The sequence below is a fragment of the Equus caballus genome, chromosome 4 (genome assembly GCF_041296265.1).
Source record: "Equus caballus isolate H_3958 breed thoroughbred chromosome 4, TB-T2T, whole genome shotgun sequence".
NCBI lineage: Eukaryota > Metazoa > Chordata > Mammalia > Perissodactyla > Equidae > Equus > Equus caballus.
In genome coordinates, this window is record NC_091687.1 from 4,330,913 (window position 1) to 4,352,780 (window position 21,868).

Here is a 21,868-nt window from a genome sequence, read left to right on the forward strand (position 1 = left end):
CATTAATTACTATACAAATAGGCCACATTGGGGGAAAATAGTGAAAAGCACACTACTCATGCTTAACCCTTCATCCCCAAAGTACTCTTATTTGCTTAACAAATTATATTCTGGCTCATTCTACAATATCATGTACCCACCTCTTGGGGGAAACATGACATTGAGAGCAAGGCAATCGAAAGTGAAGAACATCCCAAGCAAAGGGAATTGAGGTAGACAGCATGCAATTAACCAGGCTGGAATCTGGCCAGAAAATCATAGTTAACATTCCGATTCTTAATAGGAAAAGACATGGGAACACGGACTAGCCACAAGTCTAACTGAGCTCGGGTTTATCCTCATTAGAAAATCAGGACTCAAACCCCTCAAGTTACAGACCAGATAGTTTCCAGCAGAGTGATTTGCAAAGCACATTTCTGGAAAGCCTATCTGACTTCCTCCTGTTTGTCCTGACACTCTAAAAAAAGAAAATCACTGAATGGATTGTTGAAACCTTCTTCTGGGGTGCTCAATTTCTGGCAGACAAGTCGGGCATTATAGTAGGCAGGTATTGCTCTGCCAGGGGATTACATTACCAAAAGGCACATTTGAAAATGAATTCTGCTTTGGATATGATCAGCCCTTTTACCATTTGTCTCAGATTTTTTCCATTATCCTTAACTTGCGTTAAGACTTTAAATTTTCAGACAAATTAATTTACATTTTTTTCATAATTTGGACATAACGATGTTTATTCTCCATTAACGATTCAACGATTTGCGACAATAGCGTTAGACGGGTGACAGTGGAATCCCAGAATGAAAGCTCCAATTCTGATTCAGGACTGCAAATTTGCCTAGTGTCCACTGGGACAATGAATTTGGCAAACGCATAATGCACAAGAGTTATAAGAAAATTAATAGACTCTCTTGTTCTGACTTAATGTTTCCCCTTAATGGGTTGTTGATTTACCGAATGGCTGTTGTCTTCATTAGGGCTTTTTTGGTGTTTGTTAAACTGGGAAAATTGACATTATTATTGGATATTTATCACGAGTAAATGAAGAGGAAGCTGTCTGTCTAACTGGAAGTGGCTGTAGAGAGAAGAATAAGATATGACCCTTCTAAATTCTGTATACTTAGTTACTCCCAATGCTTGGCATAAATTTGCAAAATTTAATAAATTACTTTTTAAGGGAATTTCTTTTAAGTCCATGTGATCAAATCACAGCCTATTCTAAAGGACAAACCTTCATAACTGAATCTGTGTCATTTAGAGCTGGTTTACTTCTCAACACAAGTTGACATAAATGTGTAGAGGGAGTAATCTGGAATTCTTTACTATCCATACGGTGAACTAGGGTAATAAATAGAAAAGATTAGCAGGTGCAGGCACAGCAATCAGAGTGGGAAGATTTCTTAAAAATAAAAAATACATGGAACAGCACCTATCTCACAGTGATCTGCATTTAATCTGCAGGTCAATTCCAGGGTTGACAGAAGCCAGTGATTTATGCCTTTCCAAGCTGAGGGTAACCAGGCTAGCTGGGCAGACATAAACATTTATTAACAGTGAGCGAGCAAAGCCCTCTCTCTTTCACTCTCTCTATCTCACAGAGACACAGATAGCAAGGAGTCATGTATGATTCATGCTTTCAAAATACAAATTTTGGCTGCCACCAAAGATGGGAACAAACAAACGAACAAAATGAAGCAGCTGCTTGGCCAATATTCACCTCCATGGCATATCGCTCCATTTGGAAATTCTGCTTTGTGGGGTACTGCTAAAGGATAAAGAAAACAGAAAACCCAAAACCCTGCTCACAGCTCTTTCCAAGTCCTTTGTCCCTGGGTTCTCCTCTGAGTACCTTACTGACTGTGCAGCTCTTCTCTTTGATGGTGAGTTATGGAAAGTGGGAGCCTTCAGCAGCGCCAGGCTGAGCGTCTAAAATCTCACATTTAGTCTTTTTCTTTGAACTTGAAATCAAGGATATTCTCAGCTTGCAGGATGTGTGTTTGAGAAGTTGGAAAGAGATGACTTTGATGGACTTGTCCAGATGTTTCAAGAGTGACTAAGGGAAATTAAGCACTAGGCATCCAGGGTCTTTGTAGACACCTAATGTTTATCTCTTATAGATAAAAAGTCGGATGACAGGGCCTTCCTCAGAGTGCTCACACCTACAAAGCATTCGCGAAATGCCATGATTTTACTACTACTATTACTGTTACTACTTATCATAAGTATGGATACTATTATTATTTATTACTATTATAGTCGGCCCACCATATCTGTGGGTTCCATATCCGCGGATTCAGCCAACTGCTCATCTGATCGAAAGGCCTATGACGGTTGTGCCTGTACTGAACACGTACAGACTTTTTCTTGTCATGATTCCCTAAATAATACAGTATAACAAATATTTACATAACATTTACATTGTATTAGGTATTAGAAGTAACCTAGAGATGATTTCAAGTATACAGGAGGATGTGTGTAGGTTATATGCAAATGCTACATCGTTTTATATAAGGGACTTGAGCACGTGTGGATTTTGGTAAGGGGGGATACTTAGGGATGACGGTATTTATTATTATCCGGTATTCACACAGTCTCCAGGCTATTGCAAGGATCATTCCCAGATAGGAGAATCCTACCCAAGGTGAAATGCTCATTCTTGATACTACGTGTCTCAAACGGAAGGGGGCAAAAACATCAGTTCATTTCCCTTAAATGTTGATGGCAAAACCAAGACCACTCTCACCGAGATGGAGCACCAGAATTTGCCCTGAGATTAATCATACTCTCACTTCAGAAAGGAAGAATGTGCCTCCCACTGTTAAATGTGGCACAAACACCCAGAGCCCCCTGAGAGAGAGAGAGAGAGATGCTGCGGGAGATGGCACCAGGGGGAGCAACAGCTAATTCTAGCAACTGAGGATGATGAAGTGACAGCTATATGCTGTATCCTCAGAATAGGAACAACTGACACAGGCAATTCTTGATTAGTCTGGAAATCATATACCAAAGTAAAAGAAGGATGCAACATTCGGTGAAAGAAGGCAAAATCATGTACCCAACCATTAAGGCAGGTGATTCAATATGGAGCGGGCTGCAGGCTCCCTGCCTTGCTGAGTCCGTGATCTGCTCACCCTGGGAGCTTGCTAACGAGGGTGGTGTTCTGGGGAACCCTCTACCTGCAGCACTATATTTACTGGCGTTTAGAGCCCACATACTTGGTTGTGAATAAAGGGCTGCTTAGGGATTTGTGAGAAATAAAAAATCATGATGGTAATTAGCAGCATCAGAATGTGGTACAGCTTTTCTTCCACATGGGAAACTTCTCCAGAAAAGCACTGGAAGATGAGTCAGACAAGGCCATGAACTTGTAAGGAGAACGCAGAGAAACACAGATGGCTGTGGAGGGAGAACATATCAATTCTATAACCTCTTATAGTCCTCCTTGGCTTACTAATTCCAAAGCCAAAAGTACAAGTGTAAGGTCAGGTTTTACATTAAAAGCCAATACTGTTATATATCTATTTTATATTAATTACTAAAGAGTCAACAGATGGTAATGGCCCCTACCAACTCAGGGCAGATTTAAACTGATGACCTATAATTGCAATTCTCCAGATCACATAAACTCCTTAAGTTAATTACTGTATTTGGTCTTATATCAGTCTGTCCTACTTGAGATAAACAAGGGCAGGTGCAGATGAAATGGATCAAATATTCCCAAAGAAACTAAAAAAAATCCAAAGAAGACAAGGAGAAATATGTACTGCGAATGCCAGTGACTCATTTTTATCTTCCCTATTAGGTTTGCCACCTCCAACATTATTTTCAAGATCACCAGCTGGATGGTTTACATACTCACTACTCTCTATTCTCTTGTTTTGTGGACAGCAGCACTTAAAAAATCATTTGTTGTTAATAATGAAAACTACTATTAATATTCCAAAACACAAATGGCATTTAAATTTCCAACGGAATCTGTTTCTCATTTTGACTGCCAAAGTTTACATGTATGAGCAATACTTGTGTCCAATTTAATCAATTTAATGCATTTGGTTTTGGTATTACTTTAATGACATTTAAGGATGACATAAATTGTGAAGTCTATATATTTTTCTATCTTATTCTTTTCCCCCTCCCCATAATTGGCAGTGTCAGCTCAATCTTTTGCCTTCTACTCATTTTCCTCTATATTCGCTTCCTTGTGAAGCACATTTGTTCTCAAAGTTTTCAATGAAGAGGACACATATTTATTAAGCCATTTCTATGTGCCAGGTACTATTCTAAGGGTTTTACATGTCTTTTATTATTTAATTATCACAACCTGAGGTCTTGTTACAGGTAAGGACACTGAGGAACTGAGAGCTAAGCAACTTGCTCAAGACCACATGGCTCATAAATGGTGAAGGCAAGATTTGAACGCAGAGTGTTAAGCCCATTTTCTTAACAGGTGTGCTGTAGCCAGGCCAATTCACATATTTTCAGCTGCCTTCAAGGCAGCACTGAATTATAAACTTTCGCTTCTTTCCCCACAAACTAGATCTTCTTGTTATTTTTTTCTGGCTTTTCATTCGTTCAATTAACACCTAATAACAACCGATCGTGTGCTAAACATGGGGGATGGAAAAATGGGAGAAATGGTCCCTGAGCTTACGAAGCTAACATTCTAACCAGGGAGACAGAAACATAAAAATCTACGAGGCGATGTTGTAAATGCTCTCCTGGAGGGATATGTCCAGTGTAGCAGAATGTTGCAATGGGACTAGGTTTGCATCAGTTTTGGTTAAAGCTCCAAGAAAATGGGTGGCAACTGCACATGCCAAAATGAGGTGATGGACCAGCTCTAAGGACCCAGCAAAAGAGGTGATAAAATGGTTTAGTCACTCACATCGAGGGTACTCAAGTTTCAAGTTGGCATGTGTGGGAAGCTGGACAGCAGAGAGACGATTTCTTTAGAGAGGGTCATTGGTGAGCTGTGCGTCCCACCCATGCCCATGTCAGGGAAGGAGGGTCCCTTCTCCCTCCTCAAGCCGGGTGCTCAGGACTTGTAGGGCATGCTGTATGGGCTCAGACTAGGGCCTGGGGCCTCCGGGCAGGTGGTTGGGTAACAAGAGGGCTGTGTTTAGAAGTAACTACTCTCCCCCCAACAATGGATCTACGGTGAGTGTTCACCACAGACGAGGCTTGGGCTCATGCACACAAAAGGCAGCCTAATTTGTCTAAGATGCTGCCCTGAAGGGCTCCCTGGAGGGGCAAGGAGCCCTCAGCAGAAAGTCTGTAGTCATCAGCCAGAGGTCCGGTGGCTCAAGTGTGGAAGCGGACGTGACCTGTCGGAGAGATGCACTGGGGAAGTGCAAATGAGAGATCCCCAGCTTTCATGAGGAGCGGGGAGATTTCCAAAGAGCCTATTAGCAGATTCAAGAGTCAGCTTTGATCACTTGCCAGGCTGAGGGATCAGTAATTCTGGCTCACAACAATATCTGCCTCTTGTCTCTTCTCCTTCCTCAAGACCCAGTCCTAGAGGGTCCAGAGGCTGAAACTCCTGGGGGGTGGTGAGGAAGGATAAGAAGCTGACCACCGCCTCCATTCCCACTGCAGCAGACCTCAGCCGGAGCAGGGGAGAAGCTGTGGATGAAGCTTGGAGTTTGGACTATTACAGTGAACTCGTCATATATGTTATTGAGCTGAGACTGTTTGGGAGACGAAAGTGACTGGATGACATTTTTGGTCTATCAGCAGTCTTGGGACGTGCCTTGGTTTTCATGCAAAGAGGGCAGAGATAGAGAAGCTGTCAGAGTGAATCTGAATGATCACTGGGGAAAAAGAACGGACCTGTTTTCTATAGCCAGTTTCCATCCCTAAGTCCTGCTCGTTCAACCTAATGTTATATCCAGAGGAAGACATGTGCAGCACAAATGGAATAAAGCTGGAGCAAGATCAAGAAAGATGAGTAAAACAAGAATCTTTTAACCTATAGTCAGAGAGTGATGGGGAAGAAAATGGGCAGATAATTTAACAAACGGATGTTGGGAAGAAACACAGGACAAACAGACGCACGCGTTTATATTTACTACTTCTAAGAGCAAAGTCACGTGGCGACTGAGATCAAGATCAAGTCAGATTCCTGCATTTGAATCCTGGCTCCGCCACTGGTGAGAGGTATATTTGGACAAGTTATTTAACACTTCTATGTCCACTTTCCACATACGTAAAGTGGGGCTAATATAGCATCTTCTTTATAGGTTTATAAAGATCAAACTATATGAGATGACATATATAAGCCTGTGTGTGTGTGTGTGTGCGCGTGCATGCGTTCATGTGTGTGCCTGGAATAATAAATGCTCAATAAAAATCAGCTCTTATTACTTAGACAAAGAGTATCCTACCTGTGCTTGGACATTTTTTCCTTGAATGAGCTCTATTTTGTAATTAAGCATGATTTCTCAATTGCTTTTGGACTCACTCTTTGACCTTAGTTAAGATGTAAACATCTTGGAAACTTTTATTGAACATAGAAAAGATAACACGTAGGTTGAGCAAACGAACAAACATAACCCTCAAAACCAAAAGTCCAAAATAAAGCAAAGTTTAAAACGTCCTGTGACCAACAGGAACATTGAGATGAATGCTTTCTAATTGGTTGTATTCAGTTTCCACCTCAGAGGTCACCAAGCGAAGGAGCAATATTTAACGAAGAAATTGCATACAGTTGAAATAAACAATTTTTATTTCTAGAACTCCAAATCATTTGGCAAAAGCAAGTTTTTCATGCTCAGATGTTTGAGCCAGAAAGCAAAAAGGTGGTCATGTAAATGAGTTAAAATGACAATTCTTGGATTTTATTACTGCAAAATTTCAAGTTTTAAAACGAAACATCAGAGAAAAATTTCTATGTGATAACTAAGTCAAAAACCATGATCTGAATCATTACTACAACGATTTTTTTTCTTAGAAGGCAATAGGTCACTAGGCAAGTCTTAAATGCATGATTGGTAAGCTATGAGTAGGAGGAGGGACCACAAAGAAAAACGATGCTCCATGTGAAGTTGTAATTTAATTAAGCATTACTATTGAAGCAAAACCACACTTCATGCATTTTTACCATGGGTACCATGCATTAAGAAACCAAATAGCTAATTAGATTAGTATAATGGCTTGTAAAATGAAGTATAAAAAGTGCATTTATAGAGTAAAGGGTACTGAGACCAAGTGATAAACAATCCTCATGGGAAAAGGATGTGAATCCCAGGCTCTGAGTCCTCCCTGTGTTTCCTGGGTTCACGCATCTTCTTGCCAGTGTTGAACGATGACAACAGAAACCCTTCCTTTAATCAAGTGGTAGTGGGATATGACACGGGATAGACAGCCTTACAAAGGTTCTTTTCTATACCCATATGAAAGGAATCCATGACTCTCTCTAAAGGGACCAAGGTTTCAGAGTCTTTTTCAGAAAAAAATTTCATAAAGTTTACTGGGTGTTTTCTCACATCGAGCAAAGACGATGCCTGTTCCTAATGCCAGTCAGTTGGTGTAATTTCATCAACTTAAAGCAAAATGTCCAGAGTTTGATCTGTTAAGCAAGAAGTTATTTGTGCCAGGAGAGTTCCTGTGTTGAAGATTTTCTAAATAATTTGGAATCATTTTTCTAGAATTCAAATAAATTACTAAAAGGAGGTGAGCATCTTAGATCTTTACATTCCTCTTGCTACTCCTCTTGTGACCTCACCCAAACACAGCACAGGACTTTTTGTACCCATGACCCACATTTTTAAAATGCTCTAAGCTGTATTTGTACTTTTTTTTCACATATTGGAAACTTGAGAGGGCCAAGCTGAGGGTCTAATGGCATATTTTATATTGCCTGGGCACAATTTCCTATTCCACATACTCTCTGGGCAGGTAAGCCCAGGATTTCAATTCCAATTCAAAAGGTTGATAATTGCCAAACTTCCTCTGAGTTCCTGATCCATACATCGAACCTCCCATCAAATATTCCTTCTTGTCTGCCCCCAGAATGATCAAGATTAACATGTCCATAATGGACAGCATGGTGACAGGTACAGCATATATACAGCATAGTTAGTAATACCGTATTGCACTTTTAAAAGTTGCTAAGAGACTTGATCTTAAAAGTTCTCATTATAATAAAAAAAAGTTTTACAACTATGTATGGTGACAGATGTTAACTAGACTTATTGTGATCATTTCACAATACATACAAACAACGAATCATTATGTTGTACACCTGAAACTAATATAATGTCATATGTCAAATATATCTCAATTAAAGAAAGAGAGCAACAAGTCCAAAGCGAATCCATCAATTCCTGTGAACCTGCTCTTCCTTCTATGAATGGCACCACCGTCCAACCAGGTGCCCAAATCTTGTCCTTGACATCTGCTATTCCCTCATCATCAGGATCAGTCCCCAATCTCCTCCATTCCCTCTCCTAAAAATCTGTGAAATCCATTCAGATTTTCCCATCCTCTCCCTGGATGAGGGAACACGATCTGGCCAACACGATCTCCCACTGGACTGCTAGCGGCCTCCTAATGGTCTCCCCACATATGCTCTCTCTCTTCCATTCTGTCCTCCATCCTCAAAAGGATATTTCAAAAATCAAATCTGACTGTCCTACTCTTATTTAGACCTCGTCAGTGCCTCCCATCACCTTTAGGACAAAGTTCAAACTCTACAGCAGCTTGGCAAGACCTCCAAGGTTCTGTCACTGCTCATGTCTCCAGACTTAACCATCACAAGTCTGAATCAAAATCTGTTAGGCAACTATTTCGAACATTTTCCAAGACCTTTTCCTTGTGTTCTCACCATCTAGCCTTTAGGTACATGATTTCTGATCCTAGAAACAGTATTCCTCCCACCTCACCAACTCCAAATTACCCTTCGGTCTCTGCTTGGATTCCCTACTCTTTAGAATATTACCTATTCTTTTACTAGTGGATTTGGTAAGAATAGTTATCTTTGTACAATTTGGTTTATCAAGCTTTAGATATTAGAAGGGAGAAGGAACAAAAGAGAGACCAAACCTTAACTGTAGCTCCTGGGAAGAAAAGCCAGTTGCCTGTGTCTACTGGGTCCAGACTGTCTTCTAAAATGACTTGTCTGTGAGCTGAGTTGATGACCAGGATGTTATCCAAGGCCCAGCAGGCTTCATACACTTCACCTACACGGAGATTTTCCTGCTTCCACTGAAACTGGACATTTTCCCCTTTGGCATCTTCAGGAAGGTAGAGGATATGGATGATTGTGCTGACATTGGAAGGCGCTCTGAAACATATGGTGAGATGGGAATTGGTGCCGCAAGAAAGTTTAACAACGCTCACTTTTCTTTCTTATGGATCAATTTTGTTTCTTAATTAAGATCATAGTTTTATTATCTTAAAAATATTACTTACATTACAGGTTAAATACTCACAATCCCACAGCCCTTAAATCTTTTAGCATATGCTGACTCTTAAGTTGCTCATATTGAGTGATGGTAGTTTAAATATTAAATGTCTTCAAGAGATTTACTTTTCACGCAAGGCGGACACGAAGAATTCAAGTAAGCCAGTAAAAGAACAATTGAGGAGAAAATGCTGCCTACTTTCATGGTGCCTGTACACAATCAAAGTGTCTCCAGCACAGTTTTTTGCATATGGTAGACACTCAATATAAAACAGTTGATTTTATTTGATACTAAGAAGAAAAAACGGAGAAAAACTATAAAATCATTATCTTAATTTTGATTTACTCTGAAATTTTGCATCTTTTAGAGGCCAATGTATGCTACATGTTTCACAGTCTTTACATAATAGTTATTTTATTTCTAGTAACCAGATACATTTTTATTTGTTTTGTCTATATGAAATGTGAGATTTGCCATGAGAATTAAATGCTCTATAATTCTTTGCAATTTCATGTAGATCCATCTTTAAAAACTTGATATAATTTAACATGATTTTTATATTACGTCTGTTAGAATCTAGGCCCTTTACTATATAATAAAGTATTTTTACTAAACATTTTATTCTACTAAGGTAGAAACCTGCTATAGTAAAAATGATAGCTTTAGCCAAGATTAAAAGTGGTGCTAAAATGCAAACTAGTAGTACCCCAGGCTTACTATAAATCAGTTTTGAAAGGACTACAGAAAAGACATATTTTTCACTCACGAATGAAGCACATATATATCCATAGACTTGTCAGTGCAGGTTATAGATGGTGCACTCTACCTTTGGGGGTAACCAACTCCCCTTTCTTTTAAGATATTTCATGATGAATATGTTTTTAGCTTCAAAAAGAATTTAAACCGATGACAATAACATATTTCAGTTTTAGGAAGTGACTGAAAATACGTTCATTCTGCTCACTAATGGTATGGAAAATTTGCATTAATGAGTATGATAGTTTGGCGCATGACCTAAAATTGAAAGTTTCAATAAAACCAAATGGAATCAGCTGAATGTGATCTTTACATGTTGGAATTAAATGTGTACATTCACTATGCATCATATCAAAAGCATGTAGCTATTTTCCAGCAAGAAATATCTACTACAATTTACCTAAACTATGATATATAACTACTAGCTAGAGAAAAAATGGAAGTTTGGGTAAAATTTCCAATATTTATGCTGCCTTGCTTAAATCCATTTACATAAATATTTAATATGAATGTATTTTCAAAATAACAATTAGAAATTAGAAAGAATAGTAAAATGCTCTATTATAAAATTGGCACAGTGTGTCAGAGCTTGGCTTGCCACAGGTACCCATAAATTATACATTATCCTGTACAGAGGGAGATAGTATATTAAAATCTATGAGTTAGAATCACTTTTCTCAGTTTTTGGTTAGATCTGAGCTGAGGCTTCTGACAATTTTTTTTTTGGAAATACTACTAGAAACTTTGGACAGATTGGTTTAGTCTTAAAGACTAAAAACCTAATACTTATTCTTCCCTAAATAAATCACAATTCTTTCAATACGAAAATATGATAAGGGAAATAGCACGTGAGAAAAGAAAACTGTACAAAATTAATGGAAAATACGCTACTTGAGCTACAGTAATTTAAGAACTAAACCAATCAGAATAACTACTTTATAAAAGTTCAAGGTATTTTTTTCCGTTAAATATCTGCATCCATTTTGAATTTTGTTTTATGATTTAAATTATGCAGAGGGCGTAAACATAATTTGAGTTTTGCTAATTTAGCCGAATCTTTTCAACTTGAGTGAGCTTCTTCAAGCATCCTACCTCACTTTCTTATTGAGGGGTTGTTTTTAAATACAGAAAATGTAAGAAATGATTATAAGTCGCATCACAATTACGATAATGGAATTTCAGAACTGGCCTTACGGAAGTTAGAAGGGAAATAATGGAACTAGAGATTAGATGCAAAATGCACAGTGGTTATTAACTCATTATCGGCACAAACCGGAAGGAATTTCAGTGGTAATATAGTATATTCGTAGGCCTATAAAACAGGCCACAGTCAGGCTGCCCAAAGAGATGGGTGATGTTATTTTCTGGAGGATTCCATCATAAAGGTTACTATCCCAAATATGCTTTTACCAAAAATAGTTTGTTATAGTGACTACCGACAGTGGGAAGTTCTGAATGATAAATAATACTTTTAATACTTATTCAAGCAGGGCAGATGATAATACATGTACCTATGTACTCAACATAATTAACAACCAGAGTACTTATAACCATGGAGACTAGTCAGTGGTAGAGTGAAGGCAAACAGGGAAGTAGAAATCTACCTAGGTCAGAATTTATGAAAATACTGTAAATTATAACAAACCTAATTTTCTCAAGCAGAGTCCAGTCGGCACTATTATTCTTGGCATATGACACGGTGATGCTGGGGTCTGAATAACTAAAGCGACATGAACCGGAACCTGTAAATAGCAGCAACAATACATTTCAAAGTTAAAAAAGAGTAATTACATATTATCTTTTTTGATAAATATCTTAATTTGCTAACCATTTAGACATTTATCTGATTGCTCCCCCATTCTTCCAACTATGCTGAAATTTTTTGTGATCTGTTCTGATAAATAATATTTATAAATAATTTTACAAATTGGAAAAAAGGCAAAAAAGGTAAATTGCAGATTTCTTTAGCGATACACAATCTTCTAAACTAAATTATAAAATAAGCACTTAGTTCTATGCCAAGAAATATCTAAATATTATAAAATGATTAATAATGCCATTATGGTTCTTGCAAGTTATTATCAATTAATAGCGATTACATTAAATGGTATATGTCATTAAACTGAATGAGGAATAAAAATACCATTCTTCTTGTCTGTGTGTGTTATTTAAATGAGACAGTACGTGAGAAACTAAAATACTATAAAGAAAATTCAAGTACTAAATGAATGAGAACTATCAGAGATATGACTGATATTCTCCTACTATAGCCCACCGTAAAAGATTTAAACGAGAGACATTATGTCTCATTGTGAATATTTGATGATTATTTCTCACTGTTATTTTCAACATTGGAAATACGAACACCAAAGGAAGTTTTAAAACTCTAAGAATTTGTTTCTACATGTTCAATGAATTCCTATAATAAAACATAGTAAAACTGTCATTTCAAAGATCTTCTCAGAATACCCCAAACAGCCATGAAACATATGCCAGAAAAGTTCATTGTAACTGAATAGCAGGATTTTTTATACTATATTAAAAACAAATGAACCAAAAGAAAAAGAAATAGCGCAATTTATGTTTAACTTTCACCCATCTGCCTCAGCAAACGGCATCTGCTGACGGCTTGTACATTTGTAGTACGCAGGAGTTCCAAGCTTTAATCAGACTCATTTATCTTATTTCAGTGGTGTTTAGCACAACACCAGTGAGTCTGCAATCGCCAAAGCTGGCAATGTGCTAAGAGGCCGAACAGGAGTTTTTCTAGATTTATTCTCACAGCCAAAACGAAGGAGAAAAAAGCATGAAAGAAAGTCTATTCAAAGGAAAGCAACCCAGCAGCTCGGAGCCCAAAGAGAAACCCACCTTATGCCATTCTGATCGTTGCTAAATTCTACCCTTCATAAGCAGCTCCTTAAAATAAGTATCAAATTGTGGGGCTGGAAATGGAAACGGCCGGGATATGTGGAACAAACCTCAACACAAACATGAATGAGGTCTGGCAGACAATCTGTTTATTTCTAAAGAAAGCTCAAATTAGCCTAAAGAATTTCAATGGTATTTATGTGCTTCCTTTATGGTGTCTACACCATAAGTACTTACAAGCAAATATATGTGAGTCCCCGAGAAAGGAAAGGATAGAACAAACGATAACCAAAGATGCTCTTTACAGAACGCAATTCCTGGCAAATTGTCTATAAATCGAGAAGAGAGAAGGAAAGCTGATAAACACCAAAATAAAAATGTGCCCAAGTATGACCTTGATGACACATAGGGCTTCTCTCCTGTCTATTATGCTACAATCTCAATGTTTTGACTCTAAGTTTATTACACACCCATAAAACAAAAAGGCACCTGGCAGGTGACTCACTTTTCCTCAGCCACTTAAATTCTTTCATATCCAAAATATTAGCATCTTTTGAAAATTCAGCAGACCCTCATCAGCTCCTGCCAGGACTCTGCAATGGTGATTAGCTGGTCTCTGTCTACAGCATCACATGTCCTTATCCAGTCACACTGTCACCAGTGCTCTTCCTACAAGTAAATTCAATCATGTTACCTCCCTCTTAATAATCTGTCAACAATTCCTCAGTCCCTTCAGGATAAAGCTGTACTTCTGCTCTCAGTGGCACAAAGGTACACCGTTCCTAGAGATCACATGTATATCCTGGAAAACAGAACTAGCCCAGGGTTATCTTAAGGGGTTCACAAGTGAAAAGATGGTCAGAAAGGCAAAGGGACTCTAACATAGGGATGGACAAGAGGAAGACCAGGACTAGGGTCCCGGGTATGAGTGGCATCAGAGGAGAGGCATGCACAAGCCAAGGGAACTGAAGTGGGAGGTCCCCAGCTGGAGAAGCACCCCCCAGGAGAACCAGTCAGCTTTGGATACGTGCCCTACTCTGAGGCCACTCTCACCAAACTACTGTTCCAAATGGTGCCAGTCCAATGAATAAATGATTCCCCACTCCCACTCCAAGGGTAGCTGTTCCACATATACTGGGTGAAATTTCTCTTCACATAAACCCTTCTGAATTGCAACCCCACTGTCACCTAGACTTAGGTCAGCAGAGTTAAGATTTGTTCTTGCCCACACTGACAATGGTTTCTTGCCTCTGTCTGGGATGAGGGGAGGAAAGAGTTAATCAATGACCTTCTGCCCAGGTGCCTGATGCGCCCCCAACTCCCTGCTCCCAGACGCTTGGAGCAGAGCCATCACATACCTCAAAGCACCTCTCCTGCAGGGAGGAGGCAATAAGAACAGGTGCCACGTGCAACAGGTACCTCTTTCTTTCCCCTCTTAAATCCAAGATCCTTAATTGCAAAAACTGAAATTTAAAACTGGGAAGGAAAGATAAACCCAGATGTCAAATGCAAAATACCCTCTTTTGGCAGATCCACTTTCTCTCCTTCAGATCACTTCCGGTGGAATCCTTCATCCTAGAGTAGCAATTGTGCAAGGATTTAAAGAATTGCTGAAGGAGGGAAAATAATTTAGAACCATGGTTATACAAGTATGATCCGAGAGCCATTGAGGGACTTAGACTGGTCTAAAAACTCAAATACTTTCTTTGGTTCTTACAGGTAAATGAACCCAAAGATTTTCATTTTCACCCACAGCAAGGGTACAAGTCACCTACAAAGTGATTAAGGGCTCCTAAAGTTTGGTATTCCTAAACAAAATCACTGAAATTCTAGGATTTACTGAGGACTCCAATCCAACAGTCTAAGAAATCTGGCTCTCATGTAGAGCTACACACACAAAGATTCCTGAAATACCCACAGTGTGGGGGAGGATATGATATTTTGTGTTAAAAGTGCCTCATCAGTGTTGTTTCCAGTTGGTCTTGGCTGTCAATTCTTGATTTAAAATTGACAGATAAATTGATAAATGATAAAAGATAAACCTACAGTTATTTACAGTAACTGTCATTTAAACTATTATTGGTTATTTAGTCAACCCCATAGTATATAATGATGGATATTTTTATCAACATTTCTGGCCTATTATTGTCTTACAGTTTGTCCTATGGCTTAACACATATATGCACTGTAATATAAATACAAATATTTCTACTGCTCTGCCAAAGCATTATCTACATAAAGCCCTGAAATTATCTTGCAAAGAAACAGTTCATTGACATCCTGAGTTTGTGCCTATGAATTTGTGCTATTTTAATAAGTTGCTTTGCATTATCAAGTTAAGTATAAAAATACTGGGTTACTTTAAAATTTTTTCAGGGTTTTAACATAAAATCAGACGTCTAAGTCCATTCTTATTAGGTTAAAAATGAAATACATATCATTAAGAAAAACAGAAACGGACAACAATGCCCTCATCTTTTCACCCACAAATCTACGTTTCAATAGCCTCTGTCCATCCGTATCAGTGTTTCCTGCCTTCCTCCTGTTACGGCGGATGAAGTGTTTCTGTTCTAATCAATGGTGAGCCTTCTCATGTGGTCTAGATCCCACCTTCTCCTGCCCCTTAAGATTTCCCCTCTCTTTCTCCTGCATCATCACTTTCTCCCAATGAGTTTCCTGGATCATTCCTGTCATCATACACATCATAGAAACATATGAAGCATCTCCTTTCTTAAAAAAAACCCCACAACTCTCTTGATGTTACACTCCCACCTTCTGCTCCTTCCCATACTATTTTTGTTCCCTTTACAGCAAAACTTCTCAAAAAGGTTGTCCAGCGATTGCCTCCACTTCTTCACATCCTATTCTCTCTTCCCACCTCCACACAGGCTTCTACTCTCAAGCACGACCCTGAAATTGCTGTGGTTAGGTCACTAGCGAGTCCATGTTGCCAAATCGATGGACCACTTTCCCAAATTCAGGTTACTTGGCTTCTCAGCAGGATTTGGCACAGTTTATCCCTCCCTCTTTCTTGCATACTTTCTTCTCTTGGCTTCTACCACCTTCGTGATTTTTCTCCTGCTTCACTGGCTGCTGCTTCTCCGTCTCCTTTGTTGCCCTTTTCCTTCTTGACTTCAAAATTGTTTTAGTGCCTTTCTCTTCTCTTATCGACATTGCTCTCTTTGTTAATCTTACCCACTTTCAAGGCTTTAAATAACATCCATAACAGATAATACCCAGGATTATATCTCCCATGAGATTCACACTTAGAGATCCAACTGCAACTTACCACCTCTAATGGACATCTCTAACTTACTAAGCCAAAATTGAAAGTATTGGTTTTCCACCCCCAAGAACTCACTACTCTTTTCATTTCAAATGACACCACCCCAGACACTTAAACAAACAAACAAACAAACAAACATACAAAACCTAGGAATCACCTTGGAGTCCTCCCTTTGCCTCTCCTCTCACTTCCAACCCATCAGACCGTGCTAGGATTTCTGCCTCTAGAATATTCTTCAGCTTATATCTCTCTCTACTGCTGCACCCCAGTCAAGTCATGACCAGGTCTTGCTGGTTTTCTTGCTCCATTTTTTATCCTCCTGTAATCCATTCGCCACACAGCAGTTAGAGGGGTCTTTTAAAAACAGAGGAGTCTTTTAAAATGTTTTAATAATCATACCATTCCCTGCTTAAGCCCTCTCAAGGCTTCTCAGCACACCAGGAACAAAAGGATGCGCTCCTCACCATGACACAGAAAATCCTCCATGCTCTGCCGTCCCGTACGTCTTAGACCTCCCTTGTACCACTCTTCTCTTGTTTACTATGCTCCAGACACTCTGGACTTTCTTCCTCTTCCCTGAATGCCCCATCTCCAGCTTCTGAAACTACACTGATTATGTCAATTTCCTCACATCCCATTCTCTCCTCATTCCATTCATATCTTTCCCCGTAGACCTTGCTCTGGCTGGGTCCCTCTTCTCCATCAGGCATCTCTGTAAATTACCACCTCCTCAAAGAAGCCTTTCCTGAGCACTCAATCTAAAAATCCATCCCAATCTCCAATCATCCTCCATCTTATCACTCAGTTTTATGTCATTCATACTACTTATCAGTATCTAAATTTACTTTATTTACTTGTTTATGTGCTCTGTGTCCATCTCCTGTGAAAAAGCAAGACCCATCCGAGTAGGAACTGTCTGTCTTCTTGACTACTTGTGTCCCCAGTACCCAGGGCAGTGCTTGGGACACAGCAGAAGCTCCATAAACTGGCTGGATCATGAAGAAGTTTGCTGTAATTTGTTTATTTTAAATTCTCCATTTCTTGTTTTTACTGAGTTATGTTTCTACCACAAAGGGGAACTGTAACAGTAGAAGGGACTCCAAAGGACTTTCAACTTGTCTGAACGGGTGACAGTGAAAAACCCCTGACAGCCACGCTTTGGAACATCTGACTGCATGCATCCTTCCCGCATGTTAACCTGGGCGCAGCTGTAGAGTCAACAGGGCAACAGGTCCCCCAAGTTAATTAGAAAATGCCCCAAGATGACTCAGATGGCTACATAATCCAGTCTGCTTTCAGAAGAAAAATATCAGAGGACAAATTACACAAGTAATTACGGTACATTTTGATCAGCCAGATAAAGTAATGTGAGGAATAATGATAGCCAGATGAATTATTTGACTTATTAGCAAAGTCTCATTATAATGTCCCAGCATAATTGAAAAGAAGCAATTTGCAAAGTCATACAAAGTAGTCATAAGCCACAGAGAACACCATCCCAAGGCACAAGTTCCCACCTCTCCATCAGGAATCACTTTCTACCACATTAAAAAAAAAAGTTTCTCAAATATAATATCTTCTTGATCATAAGACATTATCTTGTCTCTTTAAGTTGATTTATTTTGTTTCCCTTTGAATATTTAAATAGATTAACACACTATTTTAAGGGGGAAAATCCACTTTTACAGTTAGGGAGAAACCTAATAGAATTGCAACCTTATAGAAAAATGTTAGTCTAAATTGTAATGCTATGGACTAGTGAGAAAGTCATTGTATCATATAGCCTTAAATAGATGCTATTTAATTTTTCTCACATGAGGAAAGTCTACGTGATAATAAATTCAATGCTTGTTAGCATTACTGAAAATTTTATATAATTTTTTTACTTCACTTTTTAGAGTGGAATTTCCTCTGAAAATAAGGTATCTTCCAGAGAGGGAGTATGTGGCTTAGGAAAGTGGACAGTGGAGGGGGCTGCCAGAGTTGCAATCCGGGCCTTGACACTTCTTAGCTGTGTGACCTTGGGCAAGTCATTTAACTTTTCTGTGCCCAGTTTCCACATTTGTAAAATGTAAATAATAATAGCAATCTCTTCACAGAACTGTTGTGAAGGTTAAGGAGTTAATGCATGAAAAGTGCCTAGAAAACAGTTCTTGGGCCGCACTATTTAACAGATTTCAGCTATGATTCAATATTTTTGTTTCCTTTCATAAATTCATTTATCCTAGAAAAAGGAGCAAATTCCTGATCGTATTTGTTCATGGGCTAAATATTAAATTGCATTACTGCTTATCAAAGAATTTATAGCACCTTTTTTTTGCCCTACTGCTTCTTTACTTTGGGCTATTTCCTGATTCCTTAGTGGAAATGCAGTAAGCTCAATGAGGAAATGAAAACTGAGACTTAAACGAGTAATCTCCCTGTTTGTTAGCATCACTGGTAAATGCGTTAGTGGGGAAGAGAAGAGCACCATTTTCCCGGCAGCTTCCTGCTCCATCCTCTCCTTTCCCCATAGCCAGCCACCTGCACCTGCAGACCGTCCTCCAGGTATTTACTAAATCTATGCCCATCCTTTACCTTCACCCCCACCGCCTCACTCCATCTCTCACCCAGATCAATGTGATAACCTCTTAACTGGGCTCTCAGGAGAAACAAGAAAGGTTAACCTTTTTCTAAAGAATTTCCTTATCATTTGCTTTAAACATCTACAGAAAGACAATTTTTAAAAGAGATTAAAAAAATAGTTGGATTAAAAAAAAAGCCACATCCTAACATTTCCCAACTCATACAATTTTAATTATGTGAAAAGTGTTAACCTGATATAATATTGCAATCAGGATTAAATTTGAGACACCAGTATAATCCATATTTGTATTCTAACGAATGAATTCCATAATAGCTTGTAAATCTGTTTCTAAAATAATCATTTTACCATAAAGAAACAATATTTACAAGTGAAAAAAGTACCTGGTAATTTTTATTTAAAAATAAAGGAATAAAAAGAATGGCAAAGCTTATTTTATTTCTATATGGTCGCTTTCTTTTACTGTTAAAGAGACTCATCACCATAATTCTAAGAAGTATTTTATTGTATTCTTGGTCTGACCTATGAACTACTTTACTCAATTTAAAATTACAGACGAAATTGGTATCAACTTTTATCCCTGGTTATATTTAAATAGCACTATCCCTAGTATAATTCAGAAAAAAATAGATAAGTAACCTTCCACTTTTGTTATAGGGAGTCAGGCCAAGATGATCAATCTATCAACCGATCAATTAATCAATAAATCAGCCAATTTATTTTGAGTGAACTCAAAAGCCTAGGTACGTTCTTGTGATTCAGTCCCACTTCCCCTGCCTTCGGTCGTCACTCAGGAAAAACTGGGAAACCCATACCCTTTGAAGAGCCCTTCCCACTTCGGAAGTAAAATGTCATTTAGTTCTGACATCTGCTTCAGGCTCTTGTGGTGAAACAACAGTGGTCCTCATGGCTGTTACACTGGCTGTTCTGCCACACGAACTTTCCCACACCATCCAGGCCTCTGCTCAATGGTTTCCCTCAGAGGGCTTCCCCCGGCTACCTTCAGTCAAGTGTTAACCCTCACATGCTGACTCCTGATTCATTTTCTTCACTGCACTATGACTCCCTGACATATTCATTTGTCTGATGGTTCCCTCCTCCCATCAGAACGTCAGTTCCACCAGGGAAAAGACTGTGTTTGACAAGTTCTGTCTCTGTGGTGCCTTGAGAGCTGCTCCACACAGAAAAGGAGCTCAGTGGATCACTGCTGAATGAATGAATGAAACAAACCCAGGAAAGACTTAAACTCTAGGAAGAGAATCTTTAGGAAATACAATTATACCATTATTATTATTATTATTATTGGCTCTTTTGCACACTTCTCTACAGAAGGATAAGGAGATGGGGGTGACTTATAGCCTCTGTCCACCAGCATAGAGACTGATACGCTTCTAGGAAGAGCCAGAGGGGCAGCACATTTGCTCTCTCGTGCTGAGAACCGTCTGGGCAACAACATTACATGGTTCAGCTGATGCCGCATTTCTGTTCCTCTATTTGATATCTTTCCCTGCTGACGAGATGCAAGTATAAATTAACTACAATTGGTTGAATAACAATATGGCAACTCCTTTGATATTTCTTGAGCTGGCTGCCTTAACTAGAACAGACAGCATGATAACCATATTCTCAGACAAGATGTACTCCTGGTTAACTCATAGTTCCTTCTTGTCATCCAGTTCTAGGATTTAGGACCAAAGTGGGAAGACATTTAAGAGATCATGAAGATGAACAGTCTCACTTTACAAACAAGTCGCCAGGGGTCCAGACTGGCTCTGCCACTTACCCAAGGTTATATGGCAAGGTCAACTGGCAGAGAAAGGACTAAACGGCCTGACTCCCAATCCAGTGCTTTATAAACGAGGAAACATTTATACCAACAGCAAAAGTTGTTTGTCAATAAAAATGAGTCATAAAGACATGGAAAACGCTGTACAATATTCTGAATGTAAAAAAATACATGACAAAGTATCTACATTGGAAAAAAGTATTATTTTGCATTAATAACTATTATTTATTAGGGATCAGAACACTAGCTGCAGCAGTCTGCAGAAATCTCTGTGGTCCCCCACACAGGACTACTGAGATGGGCAAAAGCAACAGAATGTTAAATAAAGGGAAGGTGATGGGATGTGATTGATATTTGGAAGGGAAAGTCGAGGCAACTTGCAGGAGGCCACGAAAGAAGTATGGAAATGACATCAGTTTATCAGAATGTAAACACGATGTATTGCTATAACACATATAAATGTAATGCTCGATTCTAACATGCCAGTGTAGACAGTAGACAGTGTAGACAGAAGTGGATTTGGCATGAAGCTGATGCAGGGCTCCTCCGTTGCATAAGCACCTTCCAAGTCCCCGGGAGGAGCTCTAGCAATGTGCTCACCTGATCAGGTTGTATAACATCTGCAACCAATTAAGACCACTGTCTCCATTCTGACTACTCCCTCAGCATCTTCTCCTCATGTCAGGTGGTAGTGGATGCCCACAGGCGCTTTAAAGATCCAGCCAAGGGGAAGTTGAGTGGGAAATACATTATTTTGCGTTAGTGTGACATCGTCATGTAGTTACCCTCTACATGCAGGTGCCCTCTGTTTTATAGCACAGTTATTCTCAGTGTAGAAAGAGAATAGGATGTGATCGGTTTGAGGGACGTGCCTACGGCCCACTGTGCTCACGCGCACAGCATCATGACCCAAGGACGAGGGTGATCAACTCTTTAATAAGTGATGTCAATTCACTCATTAGTTAGCAGTTGAGATAGTCACTGCACAGGGAAAGTTAAAATGCCCTGAAATCTTACAGCTCATACATGAAGGAAATAAGATAGAGATTCCTCAATTTAACATTATCAAATTTAAATTATCAAATGACATTATCAAGAAGAAGTTGTGAAGGTAAAATGTTAATAATAAAAAACCCCTCTGATCCAGCAAGCTAGAAGCAGAATTTTCTATTCTCTTTATAGAAAAT

The 21,868-nt window shown here is 39.0% G+C and overlaps 1 protein-coding gene across 2 annotated transcripts in view; it reads right to left on the reverse strand.

Annotated features, from left to right (window-relative positions):
• The window catches only part of RELN (reelin), a 459,089-nt gene that overhangs the window by 188,822 nt on the left and 248,399 nt on the right, over positions 1 to 21,868 (reverse strand). For both annotated transcript variants that reach the window (XM_023638850.2, XM_070265359.1), the window contains exons 9-10: positions 11,803 to 11,899; positions 9,040 to 9,280 (exon numbers count right to left, since the gene is read on the reverse strand). In XM_023638850.2, coding sequence (XP_023494618.1) covers positions 9,040 to 9,280; positions 11,803 to 11,899 — 338 coding nt within the window. The remainder of the gene's footprint in view (positions 1 to 9,039; positions 9,281 to 11,802; positions 11,900 to 21,868) is intronic.